The sequence below is a fragment of the Rhinatrema bivittatum genome, chromosome 2, assembly GCF_901001135.1.
Source record: "Rhinatrema bivittatum chromosome 2, aRhiBiv1.1, whole genome shotgun sequence".
NCBI lineage: Eukaryota > Metazoa > Chordata > Amphibia > Gymnophiona > Rhinatrematidae > Rhinatrema > Rhinatrema bivittatum.
This window is the reverse complement of record NC_042616.1, coordinates 795,409,364-795,429,107: the sequence shown is the minus strand read 5'-3', so window position 1 is coordinate 795,429,107 and position 19,744 is coordinate 795,409,364. Positions and strand designations below refer to the sequence as shown.

General features: G+C 44.7%; 1 protein-coding gene across 4 annotated transcripts in view; it reads right to left on the bottom strand.

Moving 5' to 3' along the window:
* The window catches only part of DENND3 (DENN domain containing 3), a 235,872-nt gene that overhangs the window by 143,737 nt on the left and 72,391 nt on the right, over nucleotides 1-19,744 (bottom strand). For 3 of the 4 annotated variants that reach the window (XR_003854950.1, XM_029592114.1, XM_029592115.1), the window contains exons 6-7: nucleotides 14,838-14,957; nucleotides 2,876-3,094 (exon numbers count right to left, since the gene is read on the bottom strand). Coding sequence is in view for 3 of the 4 variants with exons in the window: in XM_029592114.1 (XP_029447974.1) it covers nucleotides 2,876-3,094; nucleotides 14,838-14,957 (339 nt within the window). In the remaining variant the exon portion in view is untranslated. The remainder of the gene's footprint in view (nucleotides 1-2,875; nucleotides 3,095-14,837; nucleotides 14,958-19,744) is intronic. The other variant, XM_029592116.1, reaches the window with a different exon arrangement.

The window sequence follows — 19,744 nt, the reverse complement described above, 5'->3', positions numbered from 1 at the left end:
ACGGATGAAAGGGGAAAATGGCGCTGCACCAAACCGCGTGCAAGATGGCACCGCTATGGATCACCACGTGGAGAGTCCACCAAGTGGGAAGCATGGCCTAGCCCATCGGGGGGCTGCTCAACCAGCTCGGAAACCCCCTTCCTTCATCCGAACAGGATCTGGAACGATGTCGGTACGGCACGCCGAGCAAGGAAACCGGAGGAAAGACTTACTGAAGGTCTTCCACGTCTCTGGATTGGAGGAATTCTTCTCTACTTACCTGGTCTCAGCACTTACCAGCTGAGTATAGAGATGGTCCCTGGCTGCGGGGTGAGAGGGCTTAGGCTTTCACAACCGCACTTGACTTCTTCACCCACTACCTTTCAAGCTGCTTCAGCAGCGAAGTCCACACCGGGAGCCGGCTACTAGACCAAGGCATACCTCTGAAGGATCTCAGAAATCACCTCAGGAATTCTCAACTGGGGAAGGGACCCTTAGGTATCACAGCAGGAGAGCGTGGCTCCATCTTTCCAATTTGAAGGTAAAATTTCTCCTTTGAATTAGTACTGCAATCCCGCTAACACCGCTGCTGGTGTGGGGATAGCATCCACATCTGCTAGGAGACTGAGAGACACTGAATGGCTGAGGTCACTGCAGGGGTATATCTAGGGTAACATCAGCTTTGAAACCTGTCTCCATCTGCTAGCAGGGAACACATACCCTATTGGTCCTGAGTCCATCTGGCTACATGCTAGGAAATAAGAGGTATTTTCTGTGACCGGGGAAGATCTCGATATGAGTGTATAATGTCTTTTAGGTTGAGGGAACATAGCCAGTCCCCTTTTTGTGAAAAAAAATAAATAAATAAAGGGGGGGGGGGGAGAAAATCAAGGTGCCCAGGGAAACCATCTTCAATTTCTCTTAGAAACTTTTTCAAGGCCCTTAAGTCTAGGATAGGACAGAGTCCTCCTGTTCTCTTTGGAATCAGGAAGTACCTGGAATAGAATCCCCACCCTCCACCTGGTATGGGCTCGACCGCTCTGGCCATTCAGAGGGAGGCGAAGCGCTACCGGCCCCTAATATGGACATGGAAGGCAACTTGGCGCGACACCCAATACATTCAATTGGTACCCTTGGCAGATGGAGATAACCCACTGGTCCGAGGTTATACTGGGCCACTGGTTAGCAAGGAACCACAGCCTGCCCCCGACCAGAGGGTCCATTGTCCCAGGTATGGACAACTGGTTTATGCTCCCTACGGCCCAGTCAAAACTCCATCCCTGGTGCTGAGAAGCCAGCTGGGACTTGGGGGGCTCTCTGCCTGGGTCTGCCACAGGACCCCTGATGGTATTGATGGGAGTGAGGAGGTGGAGGACCCAGTGCCGCCCATAGTATTTTTTTTTTTTAAACCAAAGACTTCCTTGGTTCTGATCCTGACGGCCTCCTGGATGAGGAGGTCGGGTTCTAAGTACTGGTGGTGAGTTGTTGGAGGGTTTCATGGTGGTCCAGAAGTTGAGCCACAGCATCCCTCACCCTATCTCAGAAGAGATTTTCTCTAGTACACGGCATGTCAGAGTCGTTCCTGTACCTTTGGTCAGAACTCTGAGGCCCGCAGTCATGCCATTCTATGATTGATGATTCCCACTGCAGAGACTCTCAATACCATCTTGAAAACATTGTAGGTTGTACGAACCACTTGTTTTCCGTACCCTAGGCCCTTCTGCATTAGCGACATGAGGGTGTCCTGCTGCTCTTGAGGTAGCTGCTCAGTCACCTCCTGCACCTGCTTCCAGATGTCCCACAAGTACTGGCAGGTGGCAATGCAGACAAGCATGGCACCTTGAAATACTTTTCTCCCAAGAGCATCCATCACTCTAATGTTCCTTTCCCGGGGATGCCCAGAAATGAATCAGAGAGCACTTGGCCCTCTTGAGGGCGGACTCGATCACCACTGACTGGTGGGCAGCAGACACTTATCAAATCAGTCAGCCTTCTGGCCAAGGTAAACCCCATCTGCCTTCTTACTGACTGGAGGCACTGTTAGGGAGATGTTTCATTATTCTCAGCAACAACTCCTTAAGGATCTCGTGTACCAGGACCACCACGATCTCCTTAAGAGGCTCCACGAATTGGAGGATCTCAAGCATTTTTTGCCTGGCATCCCTCCTCTGTCAATAAATGAAAAGGGATGGCTTCCACCATATAGAAAAAAAAAACAGAAATGATGGCAGAAAAGGATCTGCCCAGTAAGCGTATGATATCTTCTGCACCTTGTAGGTTATGCCATGCTTATCAGTTTCAGACACTGAAAGAGTCAGGTACCTCATTGGTTGCTGTTTGAATCCAATTCCCCGTTTTACCTTGCCGTTGAAGTAGAAAGCAAAGTTTGAATTGCATCAACAGTATCGAGGCTTATTGGTTAAGGGTAGTAACCACTGCATCAGCAAGTTACTTCATGCACTCTTTTCTTCCTTTCCATCCTTTAGGGATCCACAATATTTAACCCATGCCGTTTTGAATTCTTTTGTTTTGGTTTTCACCACCCTCACAAACCCTGCGAAGGTCAAGCCCTCAGAGACTTCATTCGCTCCTCTGGAGAAGAAGGGACTGAAGGGAGGCCATCTGAACCAGACTTTGAAATGTCATCCCCCAAGGGGTCACAGGGTTCCTCATCCTCACTGTAAGCGACAGGGCAATTCAATCATAGATAAGACAAAGCTTTTTGTGACAATACTATGTACACAATTACAGCAACAAATACTAATTTTAATTTAAAATAATTATATTCATTTAAAATTCTCATATTCTCATCCTGAATGTATGAAAAAGGAATGCAGCAAAAACAATGGTGACAGGAATTTCATGCAAACTATACATGAAATGTTTTACAACTGACCTTTTTAACTTCTTCAAAGTGATCTAGATGACATCCCATAAGAAAGGAAGTTGGGGCCATTATAAAGTCCAGCATCTGACTGGACAAAATGGGCACAAAGGTATGCTGCCACTGAATAGGATGAAGGTACAACATAAAGCATTCTGCAATGAGCGTCAATAAAGCCCAATCCGAAGAGAAAAACACAATCCGCTGCTCAGTTAAAATGCAAGATAAAATCTGTTTAAAAAAAGAAAAAAAAATGACACTGTTCAATATTCACAGGCATAAAGAAATATATTCACAAAGGAAAAATATTGCAAATAAGTCAAAAAAAGCAACTAAAAATGTTACAGGGTCAAACATTTCCTGACAAGATATCAAAGGTCCTCGCTTACCCAAGGACGACTATTAGCAAGAAGGCAAAAGATGTTCTATTATTACTGTCTAGAACTTTGCTAAGCTTTTATCTGGACTACATGTACAGTTTTGGTGGTTTCTGTACCAGAAAGGTATGAAAAAGAATGGAGGACATCCAGCCTCTAAATTGTAAAATCTGTGCCTCCCGTGACCTAGTTAGGGCAACGCAAAAAAAAAGATTTTTGAGGACCAGGGTACTACAACTTAGCGAGTTATTCTGACTGAATTTTCTATGCTAATACGTGATAAGTAGCAGTCCAACAAGTATATGTTTTATAAACTCTCTCATTTAACCACATTTCTAAATTCTAGCCAGTCACTGAACTCCTCCTGTACCTTCCCTTCCATAAGTTGTGCTCTCCTGTATATCTCCTAAGCTTCCCATTTCTCATGAAGCAAAAGAAGTGTATTAGTTTGACAAATTTCCTTAAACTGTGATATTTACTCTCTCCTGTTATTAGTGGACTGAATAATGCTGGAAATAGTGGAGATCTTTTCCTATTTGTTTTCTCTCTTTATACTGTATATTGATTTCTTATGCTACTCACGGTATTTTAACCACATGTTTCTTGCATTATATATTGAAGACTGCAAATACAACAAAAAAGGAAAAGATCTAGAGATTTGATAGAACAACAATTACAAAGGTATGGTATATTTAACATATCTAGTTTTCCTTGAAATTTTAATGTTATAACAAAAAAAACCCAAACAAACTGAAAACTAAGGTCCATAAACATATCCAAAGACTATTCACTATAAACAAAATAGGGGATTCCAGGTATCGATGTAAGAAGATACAGAGAAGGACGACCAAAATGATGGAACAGTTTCTCTATGAGGAAAGGCTGAAGAGGTTTGGGCTGTTCTGCTTGGAGAAGAGACAGCTGAGGGGGGATATGATAGAGGTCTATAAAATCATGAGAGGTCAAGAACAGGTAAATGTAAATCGGATAATAGAAGGATTAGGGAGCACTCCATGAAATTAGCAAGTAGCACATTTAAACTAATCAGAAAACATTCTTTTCCACTCAATGCACAATTAAGCTCTGGAATTTGTTGACAGAGGATGTGGTTAGTGCAGTTAGTGTAGCTGGATTTAAAAAAAAGATTTGGATAAGTTCTTGGTGAAGTCCATTACCTGCAATTAATCAAGCTGACTTAGGGAATAGCCACTGCTATTACTGGCATTATTTATTTAACAGCTTTTCTATACCGACATTAAAGTACACATCATATCGGTTTACATAATAACAAAAGGTAGAAAATACAAACAGGGGGAGGGGGAGAACTAAGAACAGGGGGTCGGAAGGAGGTGACCCCAAAAATTAGATAGAAAAGAGAGAGGCAAGAGGAACTGTAACAAGGTTAATCAAAGGTGCAAAAGTACAAAATATACAAATGAGACCAGAATCCGGTGGGTCATGGAAGCAATTATACAAAATATACTAGGGTTATGAATGTTACCGGGGGGAGGGGGGGGGGGAGGTCAAGAGAAATGCCGAGGGGGTCAAGAATGTTAATCCGGGAAGGCTTGATGAAAGAGCCATGTTTTTAGCTGTTTTCTAAATTTGAAAGGGCAGGGTTCCATACGAAGATTGGGCGGCAGATCATTCCAGAGCATAGGGCCAGCAATTGAGAAGGCTCGATTCCTTGTGGCTGAGAGGCGGGCTTTCTTAAGAGAGGGAACTAGCAAGGTACATTTATGAATTGTTCTGGTCAGGCGGGAGGATTGTGTGGGTTGGAGGGGTTCATTAAGCCAAGAGGAGTTGTGGTTGTAGGTAACTGTGTATAATGGTGATGGTTTTGAACAAGATGCGGGAGGAGATAGGGAGCCAGTGTAGGTTTTTAAGGATGGGGTAATATGATCTGATTTGCGTGTGTTACTAATGATCCTTGCTGTGGCATTTTGCAGTATCTGGAGAGGTCTGATAGAGGAGGAAGGAAGGCCAAGATACAGGGAGTTGCAGTAATCTAGCTTAAATGTTAATGTGGCTTGGATAACAGTTTTGAGGTCGTGGGTGTGGAGAAGGGGCTTGAGCTTTTCTAGGACCATGAGCTTGTAAAAAACTCCCTTAATAACAGAAGTGATGTGGTTTTTGAGGTTCAGATGAGGATTGATTAGGACACCTAATGTTTTCGGTACTTGCCAGGTAATTGTAGCCTGGATAGGCCACTGTTGGAAACAGGATGCTGGGCTTGATGGACCCTTGGTCTGACCCACTATGGCAATTTCTTATGTTAAAAGTAAGATCTCATAGCAATTTTCAAAAGCCCATTTAGGTGCATAAAATCTTTTGACAATTCAGCCCTATGGAGTAAATTTTCAAAGGCATTACACATTTAGAAATAGCAATTTTCAAAAGTCTATTTACACGTGTAATACCCACTTCTACACACCCATAAATTCTTTTGAAAGTTACCTCCTGAGAGGATAATTTTCAAAAAACTGCGCACGGTGGCATATACACTCATATATAGACGTGCGTAGTTTTACCTTATTTTATAACCTACATGTATTGCATACCGTACATGCATATTTCCCTGCAACATGTATGCGTATGTAGGCTTACATGCTAATAAATGCAATGCATTGAAACCACATATTTCAATAGATTGAACACATCCTTTACCCATTTTAAAATCATACGCACATGTATTTTATGCATGAACATTTCTCACATATGCGAGGATTTAAGCACATAAAATCAGTCAATTTTAAAACATGCACACATCAAGGAAATTACCAGTTTTACCAATTAGTCCACCAGTTCACCCAGTCCTACTCCAGGTCATCAAGACCCTCCTGGTTCTTTAGTCTAAATTCCCCTAGTTCACCCAGACCTCCCACCCAGCCAATAGAACACAAACAAGCTTAACATCACTTTCGCCAGATTAGCAGCAGGAGTAAACATGCGTGAATAATTTGGCTGTCTGCCTCGCCCCAGAATGCCCTTAAGACTGACCTTTTTTTATGCATATACATGTGCACACATTTTCTACTTTTCTAAAATATGGATATGCGAGCAGCGGCTACTGATGTGCATAGATGTAAATTTTCACATGTGTAACAGTTCGAAAATTCACCTTTAAGTATTTTAAGATCACCTACAAATATTTATGCAAAGATTTGTTCAAGGTAGTTTGAAATGGCTGCATCAGGTTATAACTAATCAGCCAAACAGTAATAATGCATCATTCAATAGTCCATGTTATAAGATCCTAGAAAAGTTTATCTTGGAACCAAGTAAGATATTAGAAGTGTTTATAAACAAAATCAGAGTCTTTGCAGGCCCAACAAACTGTAGCGCACGAACTACTGAGAAGCTCATTGGCCTCTTCTTCAGATGTGAAGAGGTAGCACGACCTACAATGGCTCCAGCATCAGTACAGTTACTGGAGCCAATGTCAGCATTACAGCAGTGGATACAAACAGATTCTCAATCTCTCTTGTGGACCACGATTAGCACTGAAGACTTCGTGGTTTACTACTAGATCAGGTTTTTCTTCTTTACCTATTAGGTTTATTTGTACAATTTCTGTGCTGGTTGCCTAATAAGATGTAATTGTCTTGGGACTATTCTATAAAATTTGACAAATATTAAAAATATTAAAGAGATGGTTACAAGAGCATTCTTACGGGATAACCAGCAAGTATCACATGTAGGGGTCATAAAAAATGCAGAACATGTTCACACTGTGATCAGAGCAAAGAATTCAGATTGTTCACCAAAATGAGTTGTATATGCTTGTGACATGCTGTAGGTCGGACGAAAAGATCTATTCATGTCAGATTAAATGAACATCATAGCTGCCTATATACTGCCAAACTGAATGCCCCAATAGTACTGTTTACTACCGAAAAAAAATCTTTTGACAAACTCCATTGGGTAATTACAGATCAGGTTACAGAATCTTTCATTGGGGGGGGGGGGGGGGAAATAGGGTTCGCTGATTTGATTTCATTTTATCATATGGATTTTCAGTCAAGAGTAATTTGAATGTTGAAGGAGAAAGGATAAGGTTACAAAGAGATAAATGATTATGAACTTAAGTAACATTTTTTACATATGCAAAAGTGGATTAAAAATAGTAATAAGAATGTTCATTTGAACATATTGTTCAAGTTTTAAATTTTTGAATTATAGAGCAAACAAAAGAATGACATATAACGTGCCACGACTGGCGGCAATTTTTTACTTCACATGGAGACTTCACTTTTCTTTTCAGTAGGAGAGCTGTATAAAATTGCTGTGGAATATAAAAGTGAGGGGAAGATCTTTGTTTTCGATTGGACTCAGTATACATATCCCCCTGAAGCAGGATCATCAAATGAATTATATATAAAGAGAAAGTGCAATCTGAGGACGATATGCAAAAGTTAAAGACCTGTTGATTTTGAGCCTTTACGTTTCACTTGCAATATAAAAGACAAAAAATATATACAGTGAATTGGACCAATGATTAAAACTGGGGCATCACAAAAATCTTCATTAAGTCACTAATAACTGATTCAAGACGACAAGTACCCTACTATTTAAGGTCCTTTAACATATAAATCAGCATTAAGTAGTGAGGCTTGTTCAGTTTTTGTTGTGTAAATATAAAAAATGTACATTTAAAAAACAAATAATTATAGCAAATAAAGAACTCAAGATCAATCTAGACTGTGTATTTTCCTGCCTTCAGCAATAATACAGACCCTTCCTCTCTAATCAAGCCTCACTTCCCCCTTGGTTGGAGAGAGGGAGGCATGGGAAGAAACAAATCATTGAAAAAGTCAGTGTTCCCCAGTCAAATCAATAAGCCAGCATAGCTGGAAAATATGCAATAATGAGAACCCCATAGCCACACACATCTTTTGGGAATAAAACCAGAAACATGGCAAGGCAGGGCACGTATGGTGCATAGCTGGGGGGATGCTACCACACCCATTTCATTTCTTCTCACATACTTGGTCCTCATCTTCACAAGGCCTCTGGTATCATACTGAACCAGATATCAAATTGGTGACAAATTCTTCCAACCGTTCTCATGCTTATGTTTCCCAGTCCATGCACAGCATTGCTGAACAGAGCCCTGGACTTCACTACTCACTATGCCTGATCCAAAATGATCTGCTTTCATCAGCAAAAACAGAAGAGCATTAACAAAATGCCTCCTGCAAAAGAGCAGCGGGTTGTAAAAAGCAGCAACATACTATGGAAAACTTCAATAAGCAAATGTTGCTTACCTGTAACAGGTGTTCTCACAGGTCAGCAGGATGTTAGTCCTCACATATGGGCGACATCACAGGATGGAGCCCTATCACGGAATACTTTTGTCAAAGTTTCTAGAACTTTGACTGGCACCTACTGGGCATGCCCAGCATGGCACTAAACCTGCAGCCAGCAGGGGTCCCCCTTCAGTCTTGTTTAAAGCTACAGGAAGTGACAAAAATAAAATAAGAAAACGTAATGAACCCAACACCCCAGGGCGGCGGGCAGGTTTCGTGAGGTCTAACATCCTGCTGTCCTGTGAGAACACCTGTTACAGGTAAGCAACATTTGCTTTCTCATAGGACAAGCAGGATGGTAGTCCTCACATATGGGTGAGTACAGAGCTGAGAATATCCGAGTATGCACCAAATATACCCAAGACGTGCAACAGGCACAACAATTGGGGTGGAAATTTGGTAGAGGGCATCCTGAACCCTAACAGGCAGGCGGAAGGGTGTTGGTACATCAAGTTGCAAAACGGTTGCACAAGACAGACTGGTCGAAGATAAATCTTGTCTTCCAGCCTTGTCTAAGCAATAATGGGCTGTAAAGGTATGGAGAGAACTCCAGGTAACAGCCCTGGAAATATCAGGGAGCGGCACAGACCATAGGTGCGCTTCTGAAGTTGCCATGGCCCTGACAGAGTGCACTTTAACACGGTCTTGAAGTGGAATGCCTGCTTGCTGATAGCAAAAGGATATGCAGTCCGCTAACCAGGAGGAGAGAGTCTGCTTACCTACAGGTTGTCCCAATTTGGTGGAATTGACAGAAACAAACAATTGAGTACTTTCCCTGTGGGCAGCTGTATGGTCTAGAGATAGAATGCTAGAGCCCGTTTGCAGTCAAGGGTATGCAGAGCCTGTTCTCCTGGATTAGAATGGGGCCTGGGAAAGAAGGTTGGTAGTATAATGGATTGATTAATGTGAAACTCCAATACTACCTTAAGCAAAAACTTAGGATGAGTGCGGAGTACTACCCGGTCGTGCAGAAGTTTAGTGTAAGGCGGATAGGTAACTAGGGCCTGTAACTCACTAACTCTGCAAGCAGATGTGATTGCCAAAAGAAAAATCACTTTCCATGTGAGATATCTAAGATCACAGGATTGGACAGGCTCGAATGGTGGTTTCATGAGCCGACCCAAAACCAGGTTGAGGTCCTAAGGGGCCAGAGAGCACAGTGGAGACTTGAGGTGGAGCAAGCCCTTCAAAAAGCGTGTCACAAGGGGTACATCCCCAACACCTTTATGGAAGGCGGCTACCGAAATGACATGCATCCTGATAGAAGTTTTTAGACCTGACTCTGGTAAGTGCCAGAGATAGTCTAGAAACTTCGTGGTGGAACAGGTAAAAGGATCAAGTGACAGTGAGGAACACCATGACTTAAACCTGTTCCATTTGTAAAAATAAGATTTTCTCGTGGAAGGCTTCCGCGAAGCAATCAGGACACGGGAAACTGGCTCCGAAAGGTTGAGTGGCTGAAGAATTAGCCTTTCAACATCCAGGCAGTCAGGGACAAGGCCTGAAGATTGGGGTGTCGAAGGCACCCGTCGTTCTGGGTGATCAGATGCAGGTTCTTCCTCAGGGGAATGTGCCTGCGAATGAAGAGGTCCTGAAGAAATCGGAAACCACATTTGGCGTGGCCAGTGAAGAGCTATGAGGATCATGGTTCCCTTGTCCTGACGTAACTTCACGAGACTCTTCGAGAGAAGTGGAAGTGGAGGGAATACATATAGGAGACTGGTGGTCCATGAGAGGGAGAATGCGTCTCTTGGTTGTGAGTGTTGGCTGCGAGTGAGAGCAAAAGTTCCCTACTTTGCGGTTTTGAGGTGACGCAAAGAGGTCTACTTGAGGATAACCCCAACGTTGGAATATTGAGTTCGCTGCTGTGGGGTTTAGAGATCACTTGTGCGGCTGAAAGGTGCGACTCAGCTGGTCTGCCAGCATATTGTCCATTCCCTGCAAGTAGGTGGCCCTGAGGTACATCGAGTGGGAAAGGGCCTCCACCCATACCTGTGCTGCTTCCAGACACAGTAGGTAGGAGCCCGTTCCTCCCTGCTTGTTGATGTACCACATGGCCTGTCTGTATCAGGATGACCTAGTTGGATAGGTGATCCCGAAACATCCTGAGAGCATATCTTATTGCTCGTAGCTCTAGGAAATTTATTTGGTGTTTGGCTTCCTCTGGAGACCAAGCTCCTTGGGTTTTCAAACTGGCAACATGCGCTACCCAACTGAGGTTGGAAGCATCGGTGGTAAGAGTTATTTGAGGATTTGAGGCCTGGAAGGGCAGGCCTTAGAGAACATTGATCTGATTTTTCCACCAAGCTAGAGACTGACGAAGTGGGTCAGTGATGTGGACAACGGTCAATAGTGGTTGAACGGATTGAGTCCATTGTGACCGTAGAGTCCACTGCATGACTCATGGCCAAGCGGGCTATTGGGGTAACCTGCACTGAAGACGCCATGTGTCCCAGCAGGATGAGGAAGTTTCGTGCAGTCGAATGGTGTTGAGACTGTAGCTGGTGTGCGAGAGAAATGAGAGTGAGAGCTCGCTGTCAAGGCAGAAAAGCCTTTGCTTGAAAAATGTCCAAGTCTGCCCTTATGAAGGACAAAGTTTGAGATGGGACTAAGCAGGATTTCGCGTAGTTGACAAGAAATCCTAGCGAAATCATAGTGTGTAAGGTAAGATGTGGGGACGACAGAGCAGCTTGCTGAGTGGGAGCCCTGATCAGCCAATCGTCGAGATAGGGGTAAATGTGGACATCTTGAGTCCTGAGGAAAGCTGCTACTACTATGAGTCACTTGGTGAAAACTCATGGAGCAGATGCTAGGCCGAACGGGAGCACTCGGTACTGATAGTGCTTGGGGCCTACCAGAAATCTCAGAAATCTGCGATGAGATAGAGTTATCGCAATGTGTGTGTACGTGTCCTGGAGGTCGAGAGAGCAGAGCCAGTCTCCTCTTTGCAGAAGAGGAAGGAGGGAACCCAAGGTTACCATCTTGAACTTTTCTCGTTGGAGGTACTTGTTGAGGGCACGCAGGTCCAGAATTGGATGAACGCCGCCTGACATTTTGGGGATTAGAAAGTACCAGGAATAGAACCCGAGGCCCTGTTGGGAGCAGGGCACTGGTTCGATTGCTCTGGATTGAAGGAGGAGGGAGACTTCCTGATCCAGGAGTAGTGAATGGTCTGATGTTCCCCATGTCAGCCAAGGTGGGGAGTGTGGTGGGATGGAGAGAACATTCAGGTGATAACCTTGAGAGATTATGGCAAGGACCCACTGGTCCGAGGTGATAGTGTGCCATATGTTGTTGAAATAGCACAATCGACGACCTACCGGGTACCTGTGGCAGCGGAAACTGGCTGCTGCTCTCTATGCAGGAGTCAAAAACCGGAAGCAGGGCCTGGCTGAGGAGCTGCTTGCGGCTTTTGTTTTTGGGGTTGACGAGACTGGGCCTTTCGAAAACGCCTCATAGAACGACCTCTAGACCAGTGGTTCTCAACCCTGTCCTGGGGACCCCACCAGCCAGTCAGGTTTTCAAGATATCCACAATGAATATACATGAGAGAACATTTGCATGCACTGCCTCCATAACATGCAAATTTTCTCTCATGCATATTCATTGTGGGTATCCTGAAAACCCGACTGGCTGGTGGGGTCCCCAGGACAGGGTTGAGAACCACTGCTCTAGACAGTGGTGAATAGGACTTCTTTGGACAGAAGAATGACTTTTTGGTGTCCTTCCTAAATGGTTGTTTAGTCGAATATTCAGAAGGCATCAGAGAGTTGGCGAAGGGTCTCATGATGCTTCTTGAGTTCCGCCACCATCCGCTGGATCTATTCAAACAGATAGTCTCCAATGCAAGGCAGATCGGACAATCTGTCTAGCACTTCAGGACGCAAGTCCGAACACTTAAGCTAGGCCCATCTTCTTGCAGAAATAGGAGTTGCCGAAACCCTGGAAGCTGTGTCGAAGATGTCATAAGAGGATCTTATTTCATGTTTCCCCGCTTCAAAGCCTTTGTGAACCAGTTTGTAGCTGTTCCTGGAATTGCTGAGGCAGGAACTCTGCAAAGTCATGTATCTGCTTGAATAAGACCCTATTATATTGGGTCATATAAAGCTGGTAAGAGGCGATCCGAGAGATGAGCATGGATCCCTGGAAGACACGTCGGCCAATGGCATCCAGGAATTTCTGCTCCTTGCCTGGAGGGAAGGAAGAGTGTGGCTTTGAGCGTCGTGCCCTCTTTTGGGCAGACTCTACTACCACGGATTGATGATCCAGTTGAGGTTTTTGGAACCCTGGAGCTGACTGGACCAAGTAAGTGGTGTCAGCTTTTCAGATGACTGGAGCTACCGAACCAGGGTGTTCCCAATTCTTTTTGAGAAGATCCAAAAGAACCTGATGGATAGTGATGGAGGTGATTTCCTTGGGAGCATCCAGGAATTGTAACAGCTCCATCATCTGGTGTCTATCGTCTTGCTCAGTCTGTAATTGGAAGGGAACCATCTCAGACATTTCCTTCACAAATTTATGAAGGACAATTCCTCCGGAGGAGAACACTTCCTGCTTTCAGTAGGAGAGAGTGGTGATGGTAAATCATCAGTGTCTGGGGAGGATTCGCCAGTCCAGGTGTCATAGGGATCAGCACCTGTCCTTCTAGGAACCTGAGAGGGACGGGACAAAAGTATTCCTGAAGGTCCCGGTCTAGGCTCTGAAGGCATCGAGGGAAGTACTGGAGGCACTGATGAAGGTATCGAGGCATCGATGGATGGATCGGTGGAGCCGATGGTTGCATCGGCAGGACTCCCAATGGGGGAAGACTGAACGGTGTTTCTCTTCCCGATGACAGAGCAAATTGAGAAGGCACGGGAGCCATGGGTGATACCGGATCAGTCTGTGAAAAAGCGGCTAGAAGTGCTTCCATCTTCAAAAGCAGCGGTGCCAATGCTGCCGGAATGGGATCGGTGGTCGGTTCCACAATTTGCACCGATGTCTGAAGAACCTGGAATCTGTGCAACGCCTTATAGATGGCCTCCTGAATCATCCGGTCCAGCTCTTCACGGAGACCTGGAGCAATCAGCCCCGGCAGGGAAGAAGGAGGCAGAGGCATAGCCAGAGGGACCACCGTTAAAGGCGGAGTCGCGGCTCCCAACACCTGTCCGGGTGAGGGTTGCCTCGGTGACCCAGTCTCAGAAATGGACGATGCCTTTTCTGGATGGAGTTTCTTCGATGACAGCTCGGACGATGGCGAGGTCGATGACTTTCCTTCATCGATGGTCCGAGGCTTTCGGTGTCGATGCTTCTCTCTACAATCCCCTCGGTCCTGAGGGGGAGTAGAGGTAGTCGATGGCCGGGAGGTTGTCGACGCCGGACAGTCACCTGTCTGTGCCTGATGCTGGCGCGAAGTAGATGGCGCCGGTTCGGACTACATCGAAGCAATACACGGCGTCCGAGTTTGAGAACAGAAGAGAAGTTTCATTTTCTCCATTCTGGCTTTGCGACCTTTTGGTGTAATTAAGGCACATTTGGTGCAAGTCAGGACATCATGCTCACACCCGAGGCACATTACACAGGCTTTATGGGGGTCTGTTATGGACATGGTGCAAGCGCAGTCAGGGGACCGACGGAACCCCAATGCCATGGCCTTTGAAAAATTGAGCCGCGGTGCGGTCGACGGCCAGTAGGCTGCGAGGGCCAAACTAGACGGGAATCGTCCAAAACCAGGTAAAAAACTTACTGGAGTACCGAGGAAGCAAAAATTCGAGAGGGGGACCCCTGTGGGGTATGAAAGTTTGCAGTAATTCCGTGAGGAAAATTCCTGTCAGGAATCTGTGGAGCTGCTTAACCCGCGTGGTTGCTGCTGCGCGGAAAAAAGAAGACTGAAGGGGGGACCCTGCTGGCTGCAGGTTTAGTGCCATGCTGAGCATGCCCAGTATGTGCCAGTCAAAGTTCTAGAAACTTTGACAAAAGTGTTCCGTGATTGGGCTCCATCCTGTGATATCACCCATATGTGAGGACTACCATCCTGCTTGTCCTGTGAGAAACCCTATTACTCAAGACCTCCAACTTACAAGCAAATCCAACATTCTCATTCTGCTTTGCAGGGGAATGAGTGTGTTAGATAAGAGAACCCAGAGAACACACTGCCCTGATTTTTGGCTATTAGGGACTTCCTACATTAAGTCACAACTTTACCTCATTTATTGTAAAGATATTAATTTGTGCCCATATTTCAACACACATGGAGTGAGAATTGAACAAAACTTGCAGGTGGTGATTTTAGCAAGCATTTTGTTTTACCTGTAGCACCTGTTCGGGGGTAAAGCACAATAATGGAAGATGAAGATCCAAATCAGTGACTGGGCTATCCGAATCCTCCCCTGACGGAAACACTATCTGCAGCGGTTTCATATTAAACACCTAGGATGACAGAGTGGAAGGTCAACAAAAAAGGTAGCAAAAGACGGCGAAAATTACAAAATGGTAATAAATCAAATAAAAGGACAGCTTTAGGGACATCTCAGGTTTTGATGCTGGTCCGTACTGTCCCTAGTCAGGGGGCAGGCTACCACATTTTGCTGCTATAACCACTGTTTCTTCTCTTTCCCATAGGATTATAAGGAATTTTTTTTGTGGGAAGTCTTGGATTTTCTCTGTTGGCTTTGGGAAATGTGCATCTCAGATATCTGTATTTTGTACAGCACAATAGGAAATATATTTCTGTTTCTATTGCTCCAGTGTTGCATTGCATAGAATCTGTCTTCTTGGGGTTTCCTGTTTAATTTTTGTCTGCATCTATTTTAATCTGTAATTACTTATCCTGTATTTGGTGAGGATCTGCCAGCTTTTTGTATTTGTTACTGAGGTGAGGTATTCTGCTAGCATGTATTTTCTATGGAAGGATCTGTTATAGTCCAGCTTGTTCTGTTTTCCAATTTGCACCCCTCCAATATGACATGTATTAGTATTCTAGGGCACACTGCAATATTTGCATTCTCATCTTTTTGAATTCCAGGGTGTAGTGTTCTGAGTGTTAGGGCTGGATTGCTTTTTCCAGAGTTCTGAGTTATTCCAGAGTCTCTCTCCCACCAAACTCAATCCCAGTTGCTCTCTAACCCCATTCCTCCCCCAAACAGCCTATTTCCATCACTCTCTCAACACGACCCCATCCAGCCCATCCCAACCATTCTCTCTTTCCCAGCAAGCCTAATCCCATTCTCTCAACCCCCTATCCCATCTCTACCACACTCTTTCAAACCTACCAAGCCTAACCCTGCCAGTCTTCTTCCCCCAGGCTATCCTTGCCAGTCTCTCCCACACAACCTGCCTAGGAGTCTCTAATCTCCTGTCTATACCAAGTCTTTCTCCCCCCTCCCCAGTACTTTAACCCGTACCCCAAATGCACTTGTAATCCTAACCCCAGGTGGAAGACAAATTCAGCCCAGCAAGGGTTCTTAAAGCCAATGGGCTGGATTTTAAAAGGGTTACGAGTGTAACCGGACTTACATGCACCGGGCCTATTTTAAAAAGGCCCGGGACATGTGTAAGTCCTGGGGCTTGGGCAGGGAGGGGGTGGTCCAGGGCGGGGTCAGCGGCAGACAAAAGATAAAATAAAAGGTCAGGGGGGGACGGTTAGAGGAAAAGGGGGAAGGCAGCGCGGCTCGGCACGCGTAAGGTGCACAATTGTGCACCCCCACCCCTGATTTTATAACTTACACGCATGTGCAAGTTATAAAAAACGGGCATACATGTACGCACCAGGTAGCGCGTGCACATGTACGCCCGCGCACAACCTTTTAAAATCTACTCCAATGTCTAGCAACAGAACTCACATGGGATGAGACAATACTGGACCTGGTGCTTACTAAAGGGGATAGTATTTCTGATGTTGTAGTGTATGACCATCTGGGAACCAGTGACCACCAAATGGTGTGGCTCAATATTAGGATGCAAGAGATGAAGGTTCATTGTGAGGTGAGGATCCTAGACTTCAAGATAACTAACTTTCTCAAAATAGAGGACGACCTCAAGCAGTGGGAAAATCTAGGGAAGTAGGGCAGTGCACAAAACTAAAAGGAGATATAAGGGCAACTAATCTTTTTGTTAGGAATGTAAATAAAGGGAAAAGGAAAAAGTTATGTTTTCTAAAGAAGTAGATGAAAAGATAAGGGAGGAAAGGTTAGCATTCATAAACAAGAGATCGCAGAAAGAGGCAGCCAGGCAACAATATCTGGAAAAATTAAGAGGAGCTGGGAAAATAGTCAGGAATGCAAAAATTCAAATAGAAGAAAAAATTGTAAATACAGTAAAATAGGGAGATTTATTTTTTAAAGGTATGTTAGTGATAAAACAGAAGTGCAATAGTGGCATTGTGAGACTCAAAGGTGAAAGGAAGGAATATAGAGAAGCTAAGGAAAAAGCAAAAAATTGCTTAAGTATTTCTGTTTAGTGTTCACTGTGGAAGGACCTGATGCAGGACTACGTAACACAAAAAACTGTAAGTAAGGTAAACTTCAAAATCGATTTTCAGACGTGTGTTTGTGAGGAACTAACTAAACTTAAAATAGATAAGGCAGTGGAGCTGGATGGTATACATTCGAGGGTACTATGGAAACAGATGTCTTTGCAGAAGCACTGGCTGACCTTTTCAATGATTCTTTAGAGTCTGGAGTAGTTCCGGAGGACTAGAAAAGGGCAAATGTGGTTCCTATTCATACAAGAGGAATTAAGGAGGCAGCTGGCAATTACAGGCCAGTTAGTCTGACCTCTGTGGTTAGCAAACTAATAGAATCACTGCTAAAATAGAGGATAGGGCAATTTTTGGAATCCAATAGATTGCAAGATCCAAGGAAGCATGTTTTACCAAAGGTAAATCTTGTCAGATGATTCTAATCAATTTCCTTGATTGGGTGACCAGAGAGTTGGATAAAAGGTAGTGAGCCAGACACAGTGTAATTGAACTTCATCAAGGTCTTTGACATGGTTCCGCACAGAAGACTTATAAATTGTGCGCCCTTGGTATGGATCCTAGAGTGAATGACTGGGTGGCGACAAAAGGTAGCAGTAAATGTGTTTTCCCTGAGGAAGGGTTGTTACTAGCAGTGTGCCTCAGGGATCAGTCCTTGGACCAGTTCTTTTCAACCTTCAGTTGATCCAGAGGGTGGCTACTAAAATGATCAGTGGTCTTCATTCTAAAGCATATGGGGACAGACTTAAAGACCTAAACATGTATACCCTAGAGCAGGGGTCAGGAACCTTTTTGGCTGAGAGAGCCATAAACGCCACATATTTTAAAATGTAATTCCATGAGAGCCATACAATATGTTTAAAACTAAATATAAGTAAATGTGTGCATTTTATGTAAGATCACACTTTTAAAGTACAATAAGTCTCTGAAAATATTACACCAGGCCTTAAGACACCAATACATCTCCTATTAGGAAAACGGACCAAGTCAGGCTGCTATAGAGTCCTACACAGAAACTACACGCCAGCAGAAAACCTCACCTGAATCACGTGCTGTCCCTCACCTAACATAGAATAAAGAGACCAAAACGCATAACAAGAAGCATGCAGACAAAAACTGAATTGGAAACTGCAACAAGCCAGAGTCTCTGTATGCAGTGTAACAAAGGAAAAAAGAAACATCACACATCCTTATAAAACAAATCAAGAAATATAAAATCATCAGCAGTAAAACTGTACTAACAAAAAGAACATATTTCGAAACAGCTGATGAGTGGAATATCCAATAATTAAAAACTCATATAAAACATTTCCAGATACCAACAAAATATTTCAAAATAGCAGACACAAAGATCCAGTAATGAAAAATAATAAGGATACAAAAATTTTTTTGCTCTGCATACCTGGGAACGTTTGATATCCAGGTGTCCTGAGATTGTTCTGAATTAGCAGGAGGTGGGGTGGTTTGCTTGGAACTTTCTCCTCTCTCAGTCACATACCAGCGCTCTCTCTCACACTGGCTCTCAATGACACACCTATACACACATGCTCTCAGTCACTCACATATACAAATGTTTTTCTCTCTCACTTATATAGGCTCTTAATTACACATTTACACACATGCTGTCTATCTTTTCACGCTTACACACACACAGGCTTTCAATCACATAAATACATGCTGTCTTTTTCTCTCACACACAGACTCTCATTCACATGCTTACAAACATGTCCTCTCTTTCTCTCATTTACACACAGGCTCTCAATCACATACTCACATGCTCCCTCACCTAAATCAGCTCTCAATCACACAGACACACATGGTCTCTCTCTCTCATTTAAACACAGGCTCTCAATCACATACTCACATGCTCCATCACCTAAACCAGCTGTCAATCAGACACAGACACACATGATCTCTCTCTTACTTATACACACAGGCTCTTAATCATACATACACATGATCTCTCTCACACACAAAGGATCTCAATCATACACACATACTCTTTCAAACAAACAGGTTTTCAATTACAAACTTACACATACAGGTTCCCAATGGTAAACTTACATTCATGCTCTCTCTCTCACAGGCAGGATCTCAATCACAGACATACTCTCTTTCACATATACAGGCTCTCAATCATTCACATACATGCAATCTCTCACTCACACACACAGGATCTCAAACACACATGCTTGCTCGCTCATTCACTCTCTCTCTCCCCCCCCCCCCCCCCCCGGGAACTCGCGGCAGCAGCAGCCGCCTCCCAACGCTAACCTCCTTCATTTTCAGCCCTCGGGGAGGCGAAGGCGGAGTCCCATCGGCCGCGGTTGAAGATTTTCATTTTCCTCCGAGCCGCGCTGCAGTCTTCTTCCCGCGCAGGCACCCGATGCTCTCCACTTCCTCTTCCGGGCCGTGGGAAGAAGAGAGCACCGGCGTGCTCTCTTCTTCCCGCGGCCCGGAAGAGGAAGTGGAGAGCATCGGGTGCCTGCGCGGGAAGACCCGCGCAGGCACCCGATGACTCCAGCGCTGGCACCCGGCTGACACCCGATGACTCCCGCGCAGGCACCCGGATGACTCCAGTCGGCGTGCTCTCTTCTCCTCCCCCCCGCGGCCCGGAAGAGGAAGTGGTGAGCATCGGGTGCCTGCGCGGAAGAAGAGACCACGCTAGTGTGGTCTCTTCTTCCCGCGCAGGCACCCGATGCTCTCCACTTCCTCTTCCGGGCCGCGGGGGGGGGGGAGG